General features: G+C 50.6%; 1 protein-coding gene across 1 annotated transcript in view; it reads right to left on the bottom strand.

Moving 5' to 3' along the window:
- Nucleotides 1-12697, bottom strand: part of FRMD4A (FERM domain containing 4A) — a 185939-nt gene that overhangs the window by 125036 nt on the left and 48206 nt on the right. Inside the window, exon 2 of the mRNA XM_035889183.1 lies at nucleotides 6984-7049. Coding sequence (XP_035745076.1) covers nucleotides 6984-7049 — 66 coding nt within the window. The remainder of the gene's footprint in view (nucleotides 1-6983; nucleotides 7050-12697) is intronic.

Genomic DNA, 12697 nt, shown 5'->3' on the forward strand with positions numbered 1-12697 from the left:
CGCCTTGGAGGCTGAAAGGCTGGGTTTGGGAGAAGACCTGGCTCTCCTGGTCCATTTTTTTATTTATCCATTTATCCGGTTTAAGACAACATCTAGGTATCATGTGGCAACCTTGACTGCAGGAGGTGCACTGACTGGGAAAGCCAACAGCGCTCCTAGCACCACATTGCCCTCGGAGCAATGCTAAACATATTTTCATAATGTTATTTTTTGGTAAACAGCCAACTTTTCAGCAGAAAAGCTCTTGACTCACAGCTTACTGGTTGCTCAGTGAGAGCACAGGCACGAATTGCCAGTCTGGGCTCCCACCTCCCTTTTTGCAGAGCAATCTCTCCCCCATCCCATCCCATCCCATCCCATCCCATGGTGACCAAACCCAGCTGTACATTTGCCCCCTTTGCAGCCATGCTCAAAATGACCAAAACTCTCAAACGGAGACCCGAGAGGCACTGAAAGGCCGGGAGGGGTCTTTCCTGCAGGAGAGAAACAGCTCCACACCGTTCATCTGCCAGGAGCCACAAGCTGTGGAGGGGGAATTTTGTGCTTTGTCCCATGATGTAAATCCCACCTCGGATACTGCTTGGCAGGATCCTTCCACAGCTTCCAAGTCAATCCAAAGCTGTGGGTCTCAATAACTTTTAATGACAAAGATGTTCAAAAATCTACTTTGCAATTTTCCAAACACTTCCTGAGCTGCACTACAGTCTCACTCTTGCTGTAGTAAATCAGGATTTGGTTTTGAAATCAAGTCCTAATGTTGCAGTTGGGGAAAATAAAGCCTCCTTTCCAGAACACAGACCTGAGCACCCCTTCAGCTTCAACCCATTTTAAATTATGAACCAAATCCAGTTTTTGCACATTTTTCTCAGTGCAAGGATTTGGATCCTGCCAGATTTGTAGCAGAAAACTCCACATGAGCTCAGCCTGGTCTCCAGTTATTTTTCTGCCCTACAAAAAACATGGTGGTTTTTTTTTTTTTTTTGGAGAGGAGCAGCACACCGACGCACAGCCTACAAAGCCACTCAAAAGACAGCTGTCAAACCAATACTGAGCCCTTGCATTAAGACGAAGGGACATTTTCTGGTTGCTTCCTTGCAGGTATGGAGAGGTTGGGTGGGAAAGGTGGATGCAGGGACCCTCCCTCGGACCCTCACCGGGGGCACCATTGCCAGCCCATCCCAGCTCTCCATGCCCTATAAGACATGCCCTATAAGCAACCCCAGCAATACATCCACCATGCTGCTCCTGGCAGGGTGCAGGGGAGGGCAGCGGGGCCGGCAGGGCAGTACTCACCCTCTCCCCCGCTCCTGCCTCCTCGCTCCCAGGCCAGCGCTGGCGGCTGCTGCCTTCCGCAGCGACGGTTAAAAGCGCTTTTGGAGCAGAGCCTGCAAGCGCTGCAGGGAGCGGTGCTGCCTCTCCCGCACGGCGAGGTCGGCTACTGGCACCCAAACGTCTCCATTTACGGTCAGGGCTGCACGGCTCCACTTCTGCATCAGCCCGGGAGCTGGTGCTTTTAAAGAGATCCCCAGTTTTGGCAGCGGAGCAGGGCTGGATCTCATTTTTCTGCAATTGTTGTGGCTTCCCAGGGGACATTCAGCCCATGCTGAGGCTTGTTGATCCCACTCTGAGGATGGGATGTATTGCTGTGGTCCTCAATGCAAAGCCTGTACCAAAAGTTACACAGCTTCAGGTAGGTGCCATCCTCAATACCACCTAAAGGGAAACCTTGGCTGGTTTTCCACCATGCCAGCCCAGATAACCACCCTATTTACTGGCATGCAAAAGTGAGGCAGCACGAAAAAGCGGGTAAACCCCTGTTGACTGCAATTTCCTGACCACGAGCAATACTGGAAATATTGCAAAAACTCTAACAGCTTCTTGGGACGAGAGGGGAACATTTTATTTCTCCCTCTAACCATTATTAGTGGAGTTACTGCTCTCAAAAGAGGCTGTATCTTCCCCAGGACAGCAAGCCTCAGCCTGGCCCCAGCGAGGAGCAAGGGACATGGGTTGTGCTCTGAAGTGAGCACCTCCACCGGGACGGCCACGCCGGTGACAGCCATCCGTGCAGCAGTGGGTCACCAGCCCACCAGCACCTCGCCAGCCTGGTGTTGGCTCACAGCCACCAGCATCTCCCAGCCTGGCTTGGAGGCAACTCCTGGGGGTGAGATGCTGAAGCACGGCAGGCACACTGGAGACAAGTCCTGGGCTCCTGAAGGGCTCCTGACCTGCTCAAAGCAAAGCCAGTGCACGAGGCAAAAAGGTTGGAAAGGGGTGTTCTGCGCATCCCATTAATTTTGGCTGTACCTATACACGTATGGCTGTTAACGTGCTTCTGGATGCACTTGCATCGCAGCTGGGAGATAGAAACGCTGCAAGCTTACCTAGCCCACCCTGAGTCATTTGGGCAGCAGGAGTTACTTAAGCCGTGGTAACATGGACATCCAGGTGGGTTAACCACCCAAATACCTAGGGACAAGCGTGATGCTGACCTCATGTCTCTCCCTGGCTCAAAATTGGGGTCAGTGCTCCTTGGGGAGAAGGTAAAAAACAAAATGCCCAGTTATTTCCTACAGCCAAATTTCAGAGCCCTGCAGACCCCCCAGACGGTTCTGCTATAAGCCTTGGATGAGCTCCATTTCTGCCATAACTCTTCCAGAGAGAAAGAATTAGGAGGCTTAACACTTTCGATGACAGTTGCCGGAGCCGCCGTCAGATAACAGGTACCGGCAGCCGGCACAAGAGCCGGGAGCGAGCCAGGCCGCCTCATTCAGCCAGCCCGGAAAAAAGCTGTGTTTATAAAAACCCACATGAAAAGGAACAAATTGCCAATTACACAAAAGTCTTTAAATAAAGTAATGCAAACCTTTCATGTGCAGCAGACAAATGATACACGGTCACCGGGAAGTAATAGAGCAGATAGGGAGGCTGAGGGCGGGGAACGTGAGCAAATCCATTTTCCAGAGGCAAGAAAGGGGGCTCGCTCGCTGAAAAGGATTAGCAGGGTAAAGCCAAACACTTTTAAAAAATAGTGTATTAGAGACTAAACATGCATCAAACAGAAACAGGAAAGGAAACGCAGATTGTAAGAAGATCCAAGAAACCATGCTCTGCTCCTGCTCAGAAAGAAAACGCTGTCAAAAAAATATCCTATGTAAACTTGCCACACACACCAGATCATCAACAGGCATTTATCAAATGAAACACATACCAAATGCAACTCTTCTTCCTAATCCCAAGTCAAACAGGCTTTGAGTTTCAGACCCTCAGGAAGAGATTTCCATATGATCCTCCTCTGTCTCCATTTATGATTAGCCCTTCTAAATTTCAGCATTTAGCTGACAAAATACATTGGGGAGGGCTTTCTTTTATCCGCAAAGCCTGTGTTTCTGCTTTTCCTTAGCTGCTGCTGTACCACTCTGCAGCTGCTCAACTTGGGAGGAAAATGCTTTAGTCAGGACCCTTTGATTGACTAAACCCAGGATCACTTTCCTGACGGTGGTAACCCCAAGGCCTTGCGTTACGTGCCAACGCCGAAGCAAGCCAGCATTTGCAGAAAGGGGTTATAAATGCTGCCTCTGAGCCAAAATCTTACTTTTTAGGCTCAGTAATGCTAATAAAAACGTCTGTGCATGGAGGGTCCCACTGGCAAAAGCTGTGTGGCCAGTCTGAGGGGGCTTTGTAGTTTTGGGAGGGAATTCGTGGTGGAGAAACATTTCGACCTGGTCTGGCAGAGCTGTCGGACAGAGCCAAGGCCAACTCCTGCATGCAGCCACCACTGGCCGTCCCCCGGCAGCCTGCGGTATGGTCCTCGTTCACCATCCACGGATAGGTGATAGAAACGTTAAAGAGTTGTTTTCCATTCATAACATTAACACACTTCCTATGCTGCTCGTGTTCCCTATTCATGGAGACCGTTAGTGCTCTCACATAGCTATGCTGATTGCCACTGCCTGAAGCTTGGTGTACAGCATATACACAAGGTGTCCACACAGACTCCTAACTCCTGGTCATTCTAAATACCATAACCCCTCTGCGTCTGATCACAGCTAATTCGCAGGCAAAAAAAAGGAGCACATTTGCTTAATATGCTGCTTTGTGCAAACACCCTGATCGTTCCCAGATGCATCTGTGTCTGCCCAGCAGCACTCGAGGCAGCAGGAGAGGAAATCATTTCAGCTCCCGAGTGGTCCAAGTGGTTTCAGGATGCTCCAGGAGCCCTCCTGCCTCCGTTTGAGGGAGCCGTACCCATCTCCCTCCTTTGATCAGACCCAGCTGCTGCTGCTGGTTTTTTCCATGCCAAAATGCAGCAGCAGGATCCCTGAACCCTTCTCTCGGCAGAGCGCTTGGTATCGCACAGGCAAGCGCCGCAAGGTTGCCTAAAGCCAGATCCAGGTGAGGACGGTGTTTTGTTCTCACCCACAGCAGAGAAATCAGTTTGACCGATTCCCAGCGGTCTCTCCTAAACTTGCCCTAGGAGTGTGAAATTAGCTACGGAGAAGCTTCCAGGAAAGGTTGAGGTTGGTGGGAAGGAGGAAATTTCACACGAGAATTTGAAAGCCCGGCTCCTGAGTGATTCAAGCCAATGCAGATCTAGATGCTTAGACCCAACACAGCTATGGAGGAATCAGCCCACCGTTTCAGCTCATGACAAGAAACCCAGGGAAAAATACAGCTTTTGAAGTGACAGCCAGGAGCTGGGGGTTGGATGAAGGTTTTATTTACCGCTGCTTATTCAGTTCAGCTATGAGATAAGGCACTAATAAAGATAATCGTGCTCAGAACTTACAAAGCAACTTTTATCTGAAATCTCAGCACAAGTTACAAACAATAACTCTGTTGGCGAGATTTCCCCTGGCAAAGTGCATGTTGCTCCCCTAGGGAGCCTAGTTGGTTTGGGACCTGCCAGGGCCAAGCACTGCTCCTCTGGGCAGCATCAGCCCGCTCCTGCCCCGAGCAGAGCAGCCCGAGAACCACCCCAAAGCTGGTGGCTTTTCCCGTGCTTTGCAGGCAAGAAAACCAAAGTCTGGTACCCATGTCTGCAAAGAGTATCAGTACTGGGACCCAAACATCCTCTTCCTCTGTCGTCTGCTCCACCCAAAACCAATTTATTTACTATCATCGCTCTGAGTAGAGGCTACCTAGCAGCATTGAGAAGCCTCATTTAACCAGAAAAGCATCTGAGATGCCTCAGTGGACAACCCCATACACAAAGGGGCAGGGTGCTGCTCAGAGAGCCGGGGTCACCTGCACGCAACAGAGGTTACTGCTTTCTCTGGGTATGAATTTTTCATAATCACACCTCCTGGCCTTCCCCATTCGTGTGTTAGTTGAAAACAGGGAAAGGATTTATTGTACAAATAAAATCCAGCCATGGGTCACTCGCAGACTAGTTAAGGGTGATTTACAGCGCAATTCTCTTCCTATATTGATCATGAGAAATTCCCACCGAAGCTGTGATCAAACACTTAAAAACTAATATCACGTGATATTGTTTCTGCCGACTCAGAAGTGGACACAGAGCTTCCCAAACCAGCCTCCCCGACTGTCATCTTCACTGTGGGGCTTTTTTGGTTTATTGATTAAAAAACCCAAACAAGAAGGTTGGCTGGGGCAGCTCATATAGATTTCCCGCAGTATATTTTAAACTGTGGTTATTAATACCGTGAGCAGTGCTTTAGCAGAGCTGTTCTCCAACAGCCCATTCATTTTTCAGTGACCTAAGAAAAAATTGTAAAAGGTGTGTATACGAAATGGGCAGCCGAGTGCCACATCCTTGTGACGAAGGTGGCTGAGCTTCCCCCAGCCAGCTGCTGAGCATCCGCCAGCCCGGTGCAGTCCGGCGCTCGCCGTGCGCTGCGTGCGGAGACGGTGCATATGGCATTCTGCTTTAATTAGTCATCCTCATTTAGCTTTTCTCATTCCAGCCCTGGCCTGGCTCGTTCATGGTTATCCGGGCGCTCATTGAGTGTCTCGAAGAGCTGGGGGATTTCACCTCCTCAGTGACTAAGTACTTGAAAAAACACTTTGTTAATGGTATTTTTAAGCAACTTTCCAGAAAGCGAGGCTGAATGTGCTTCCGGCGATTCAAGTCGCCTTCAGAAATCCCCATTTGGGTTTGCCTGCGCTGGGTAGGATCCTGATCCTGCCCCCCTCCCAGCTTATCAGCGTGGGCCAGGGATTTGGGGGCTATGGGAAGTTTCATTTCCTGCTTCTTGGGCTGCCTGTGGCTGGCCGGCAGCATTTGTAAAAGGAAAGGCATTCTTCTAATTCTTGTTATTAACCCGTTGGTGATCTCTGAGACACGAGCCAAAATCGTCAGACAAGCTCAGGCCACTACAGCTTCCATCTGCCCATTGCTACCCAGCCAGCACCAGGCTCTCACTTTTCCTAATTTTCCATTTTGTTTTTAAATAAAAAATAAGACAGATGGAGCATGGAATTATTTTAACGCATGTCTGTGTTTGACACATGATTTCCAACCTCTGTCACGTCTCAAGCAATTCCTGCCCGTGGCATCACCACCCACAGGTGGGCGCGTGGGGCGCAGCCACCTCCGGCGTGGAGCCCGGCATCATACCCCAGCGGCTTAGGACGGCAAGTAACAAAGACAAGAACAAATGCTGGAGGTATTTTAAGCAGATGCAATACATTCCTCAAAGCTAAGCAACGCCGCAAAAAAACCAGCTAAGTGATATAGTAACAGTGTCAAAAATGACCAGAGCTGCTTTCCTTCTCGCCAGCAGTGACTGGGGCTGGTTTGGTACAGAATAAATCAAAATACACCCCGAATTAGTCCTCCACACAGATATGTCTTTGCAGATCCTCCCCGCCCAGCACTAACGCAGCTTCCCTGAGCTCTGCAGGCAATCACGGCGTGAAGTCACCGAGAAAACCAGCTGAAAACCCTTTTCTCTCCCCACCCCGGGGCCAAAATCCGCAGCCGTAGCAAACTGTCGCGTGGTGAAACGCGCAGCTCCTACCTGAACGAGGAGCTCCAGCTTCCTGTCGTCAAGGAGGTGCACTTGGCATCTGCGGCCCTCCGTCATCTGCAAGAGAGAAGAGGCACGCGTGTCAGGGTGCTCGGCGTTCCAGCTCGGGTGCTCGGCGTTCCAGCTCGGCACGTGGCTGCCAGCTCCCCGGCGCAAGCTGGAGGCTTTCCCTCGCTGCCGTGCTTTCAGTTTGTGGTTGGTTTTTTTTGTTTGTTTTTTTTTTTAATTAATCCCCCTTCTTTTGGCACTGAGGGAAAGAAAAGGCTGGAAGGAGAAAAAGGAAAGCCACCCCAGTAGCTGTCACAGGGCAGCGTGCGGCGTCTGCTTGGATGCAGCTGCTGGGAGGAGGTCGTTCCAGTGTGGAAAATGGGACCAGGGGGGACGGTTTGCAGCACAGGGCCCCCGACATTTCATACCCCAGCCTCCGGCTTCGCAGCCAGGTTGGCCGGTGGAGGAGACATCCAGACAAGTTTCCCCCAAGCCCCTCCACAGCAAGGATTCAACCATCCCAGAGGCAGCAGAGAGCAAGCAAGGCTCCTCCCTGGGCCGTGCTGAGGGTGCTCCCTGGGGTCCCACCAGCCGCTCATCTGGGCCTGAATCCCCAAATGGGCTTGTCCTACTTGGGGTGTGCTATTTGAGATGTACCACAGGAGCCACTCGTGATATTATTATACTGGTCCAAAGATATTATTGTACTGGTCCAAAAGTGCTTCCATACCAGTATAGTTTATTACAACTGTTAACAAATAATATCAATACAACTTTAGGTATAGAAGACTATTTCTTCCAAGCTCCTGCAGATGGGGATGCTAAGAAATAAATGAGGCACAGCCTGAAGAAACTCCTCTACAGTGTGTCAAGCCCTTTCCTGGCTCTCCTCTTGCACAGAGCACCGTAAATGAGGAGCAACTTTGCTTTGCAGGGTTACGGCTCTGGACTCAGCCCTGCAAAGCCCTTCAGCGCACACAGGCACAGGCACAATCCTACTATCTGCTAATGGGATATGGATGGACTAAGCCTCTTTGGCTCCTGCAAATCCCTTCCTCAGCACGGCTTAGGTGGCACAGAGGCAGCCTCCCCGGTGGGGCTCACCCCACGGCACTCACGCATGCCTGGACCCACAGCAGCATGGACCCGGCTCAGCCCCGCAGCACCCTTCAGGCCCCTGGGGACCCACCACCAAGGCACATTCCTGAGTGCTGTATGGATCCCCGGCTCAATTTAATGCTACTCCTTGTCATGGTGAGTCCAAAAGCATCGCCAGAAGGGAGCGGAGGGTCCATGGGAGCCTAGCAGGGGGGGGGGAGGCTGTCTGCCCTCACCCATCACCTCTCGCCCCCGGCACTAGCTGAGCTGAGCCCCCGATGCAAAGCTGCCTTGCAGAGAGCAGGGAGACGTGGGCTCAGGGGGTTAACTGAGGACAGCTCGGCTTTCTGCTTTAGCTCTGCGGGTTAAAAATCACCCGCTCCTCTGGCTTGATGGGGCCACTGCATCCAGGAGGATGGACTTGATGACCTTAAAGGTCTTTTCCAACCTAAACGATTCTATGATTCTATCAACTTGGCCCATCTGAGAGCCCAGGCAGTGCGTGGCCATTGCCATAGGGTCCACAACCTTGGCCATGTCCAGCAGCATCGCCATCGTGCTGCCGGTCGCCAGCTCTCGGCACGGGAGCCTGCCAGGCTCTCCTGGGCACTTCTGTCCTCCCTCTTGCCAGCTCTGTCCCACATTCATCTCCCCCTTTCCTGGCCCTGGCCTCTTCCCCATAGCAAAAATTCAGATATGCCAACATCTCTATAGAGCCTCAAGTTGGCCATGCAAGATGCAGAGTTTATTATGAGACAACTTCAGGCAGAATGAGCTTTTCCATTCCACTCATCCCAAATTTACAATCCTGGCATGCCCAATCCCATGCAGTCCGAGCAGACTTTACCCCCGTTGTTAATCACGCCAGCATGCCTCTGGAGTATCATGCACGCTAAATAACATCGCTTTCCTTCTCATTTTCCATCAGCACAACTGGAGCCCTGGCATTACAGCCAAAGGAAAGCCTTGTAAAAAAAGGCTTCTCATAAATGTCAGCCAGTTACTGCCACAGCAATAAATTGTCTTCTTACGAGAGTTTCCTCCAGTAAGTAATGTTATGCAAAATACGGCTCCTCATAAGGTACATTACTTGGTGAATGAGATTTCTCTCTCTGAGGTCTCTATTCAACGGCTTGCAGCTCGGTTCTAAAGCTATGCCAGAGGCTCGTGGAAGGGCTTTGCAAAGGTTTGCTCTGCTTGGAATAAGAGTGGTGTGGGTCGGGTTCAACGCGGGCACAGGGAACCGCACGCCTTCCTTGCTGGCCTTCCCCAGCAGATACTGAGTGGCTGAGCTCTGCTTTGGCATGGCTCTCATCCTCTTACATCCACACATCTGCTGCACCCCCGAGATGGTGAGTACGCACGGATATTCTGTTTTCAATATGAGTTTACCCAAGGCAGGAGATAAAGCAGTGAGTTTATCATGGCGGCAACACGTGATGGCAGGGATGGAAACAGAGCCCAGCTCCTGCGTGTTACGCCCCATCGGTTATAGCAAAATTGAAATGAGAATAAAAGCAGGTGAAAAGGGGGAAGAGGGGAAATTTATGAGATGTTTGGCTTTGTGCTTTGGTGTTTCAGCAAAGCACTTGCTTTCCAAGTGGAGCTTCTTCCGCTCTCCATGCTTTTCCAACCCAGAGTTTCCTACCTCCTTAGTGCTTTCATGGCTTAAAGAAGTCCCAAGCTCAAACAGCTGGTAACATGAAATATCTGAATAAAGTGAAGCTCTGAAATGCAGCACATGATGGTTGACTAATTGCAAGGCATTTCATAAGCATCACTTACAGGAAAGGACGAGGGAAGAGGAGTGAAAGGAGGGAAAAGCACACTGCTTTCAGATCAGCTGGTCCCCAGCAGTTCTGTCCATCAGCAAAGTGGCTGTCAAAGAACACAAACGTTTTTATAGTTTGGTCACGCAGCGCGTGAGCGCACAGCAAGGCTTGCGCTTTATTTCTGTAGTGCCACCTTGGTTTTGTGCCTCCCTGGTTTGAAGGTTCATGCTACAGGCTAATGACCCCAGCTGGTGGCCTGCAGGCTGTTTCCACCCGGGCATTTCTGCACAAGAACGGGTGCAGAGAAGCAAATGATGCTTTCCTAGAGAAAAGAAGGTAGAAGACAGACTTCCTCCTTGGTATAAGATAAACTATGCTGGTTTTTCCCTCCCTCCCTTCTGTTTCGTTATTCCCCCAGGTGCCTGAAGCCCACACTATGTGCTTTTTTGCGTCAGACCGATACAAACCCTCCTAGTTTGTCAGAGCAAGAAACAGCAACGTTCCAAAGCACGGCGAGAAGGAATGGATTTAGCACAGTCTGTCTGCATGAAAGATGCTGCTTCTGACGCTTTGCAAATCGGCCGATCTGCGCTATATCTGCTGCACCACGATGGATGGGGCTGTGGCTGGCTCTAGGGGGACAAGTCAAGGAACCCTTTCTGCTTCTCTGTGTCACCAGAGAAGGGAAATCAGCACTGAAGCCCCGTAGATGGGAACGTGGGAGCAGGAGGCCACTAAGCATGAGCTGAGGAGCACCTGAGTTTGGGTGGAGGATGACTGCAAGGAGTGAATCGAGGTTCTCCACTCCCAAGGCTCTCACCCAGAGAAGGATGGGGGAAACTGAGAGCTCAGGGGCACAAAGGCACGGCTTTTCCTTCGCCACAGAAAAGCAAAATCCCACCAAAGACACAAGAAACAATGGTTGAGCAGAGCTGTTGACTGAAGAGAAGGATGCTCGATGTGGCAGGGAAGTGGAAGAGTTTGCTCCTAATCAAGTCCTGGGTTTCACCGTGAGCTCAGTGAGTAAGTTTTCCTCTACAGCACAGCTCCCCAGTTTCCTTCTGGAGGGCCAGAGCCCTCTATCCTCGCTCCAGAAAGTAAAAAGTCGAGTGTCTGCTTCAACCTAACAGTCGAGACGCCCTGGACGCTCAAAGCAGAGAGAATTTTCAGACATTTGAAGTTAGGTGAGACAACTCCCAGGTGAGCTTCACGGTTGTGCTGGCTGCTTGCTCAGCCGCTTGAACGTGGTTTGTCCCACACCTGGAGCCAGGCTCTAGTGCTCAGCCCAGGAGAGCCTTCCGACAGCCAAGGGTGCTGTATCCATACCAACCTCCCCCCAATTTCCGATGCTTCTCAAGACGTGCGAAGAGATGGGGCTGTGTTACACACTCCTGTGCTAACAGCTCATCCATATGGCAGGGAGCTGCACGCGCCGGGTGTGAATATGGGCCACATGCATTTCATGGGCCAGACTTCTCACGAACTCAGATGGAAATTCTGCACCAAAATACAGAACAGATTTATTTTTTTTTTCCCGAAACAGCTCAGTACGTCACATTTTTCTGAAAATCTGCCACTTCTTTTAGAATCTGCACATGCGGCCTGGCCCCCCGAGCGCCCGAAGAGCTGAACACGAGCGCTTTGGAAAAGCTCTGTCATTCATGTACATGAGTGTGTAAAGGCTAGGGATAACGTATCTCCAATACACAAACTCAGATGGCGCTCGCAAGGCACGTGGGGATCTGAAGCAATGTGTTTGCGTGGGTGAGGAGCTGGATTAGGGTACGGGAGAGCTGATCATACACAAGGCACGCGTGCTTCCTCTGCTCCTTGGCTTCTGCACTTTGAGGATGGGAAAAGCGATGCTGACCTCCTTTGCAAGACGCTTTGAGATCCATTAGTGACAACAAGGCTTGACATACCTGTTAGTTCTCTCTAATAAAGGGATGCTACAGAAAGGAAAGCTCTCTTGTGGTTACCCATGGGATCTTCTGGATCGTAGCTGTTTTTCTCAAGGAAAGGACGTTTTAGTTCCCTTTATCACAAGACTTTACATCTCCTTTGGAGGCTCCTACCCAAATATTTACACAATGGGTTTCCTAGGGAAGGCAGGCTGGCAGTTGTTTTGCTCTGCGGCATGACTGCCCTCCTCTCTATTCGTCTTTGCTGTAACTCCAGACATTGTCTCGGAGAATCCTATAAACTGTCCGTGACACAGCCCAAAAACCCGCATCACGCTCAGCTAACCCCCGCGCGCCCGTCACCTCCTCACTAAATTATCAGCACCTGCCCACAGAACTGCTCCATCCAACACAAACAGCGAGGGCGACGGGAGGAAACAGCTCCAAAGGGAACCTTTCCCTTTCAAAATGAAAAATCCCTCCTGGTGAAAGCCCCGTCACACTAAATAACTCAAAGGCACCAAATGCAAATGCTATTTACAATGGCAGTTCTATAAATATCCGCAGCACGTTTCATTAGTCAGTGACTGCAGAAATGAAGAGGGATATGGTATATTCTTCCACGACTCAAATCAGAAATTATAATTCTGGAGGCAGAATATTTCCTAAATGCTGGCTGCCTGTATGGGCGGCAATTACTGTGCTGAATACACAAAATTCTGTGTCACTTTGCCCGCCGCTTGGACAGACCTGCTGAAAGGAGATAGGAAGAGATGACAGCCCGCCGATTACAACAAACTGTTAAGATTAAACGTCCTGCTCCCACTTGACCACTTCTTACTGCCATCTCATCCCGGCAGCTCCGAAGCTTGTGGGGAGAGAGAGGGAGGAAAAGCGGCGTGGTTTTGGTGTCTGCACAGCTTATTTTGTGCGTGTGGCAGCACTT

This window comes from Egretta garzetta, unplaced genomic scaffold (assembly GCF_000687185.1).
Source record: "Egretta garzetta isolate BGI_Z169 unplaced genomic scaffold, ASM68718v1 scaffold291, whole genome shotgun sequence".
NCBI lineage: Eukaryota > Metazoa > Chordata > Aves > Pelecaniformes > Ardeidae > Egretta > Egretta garzetta.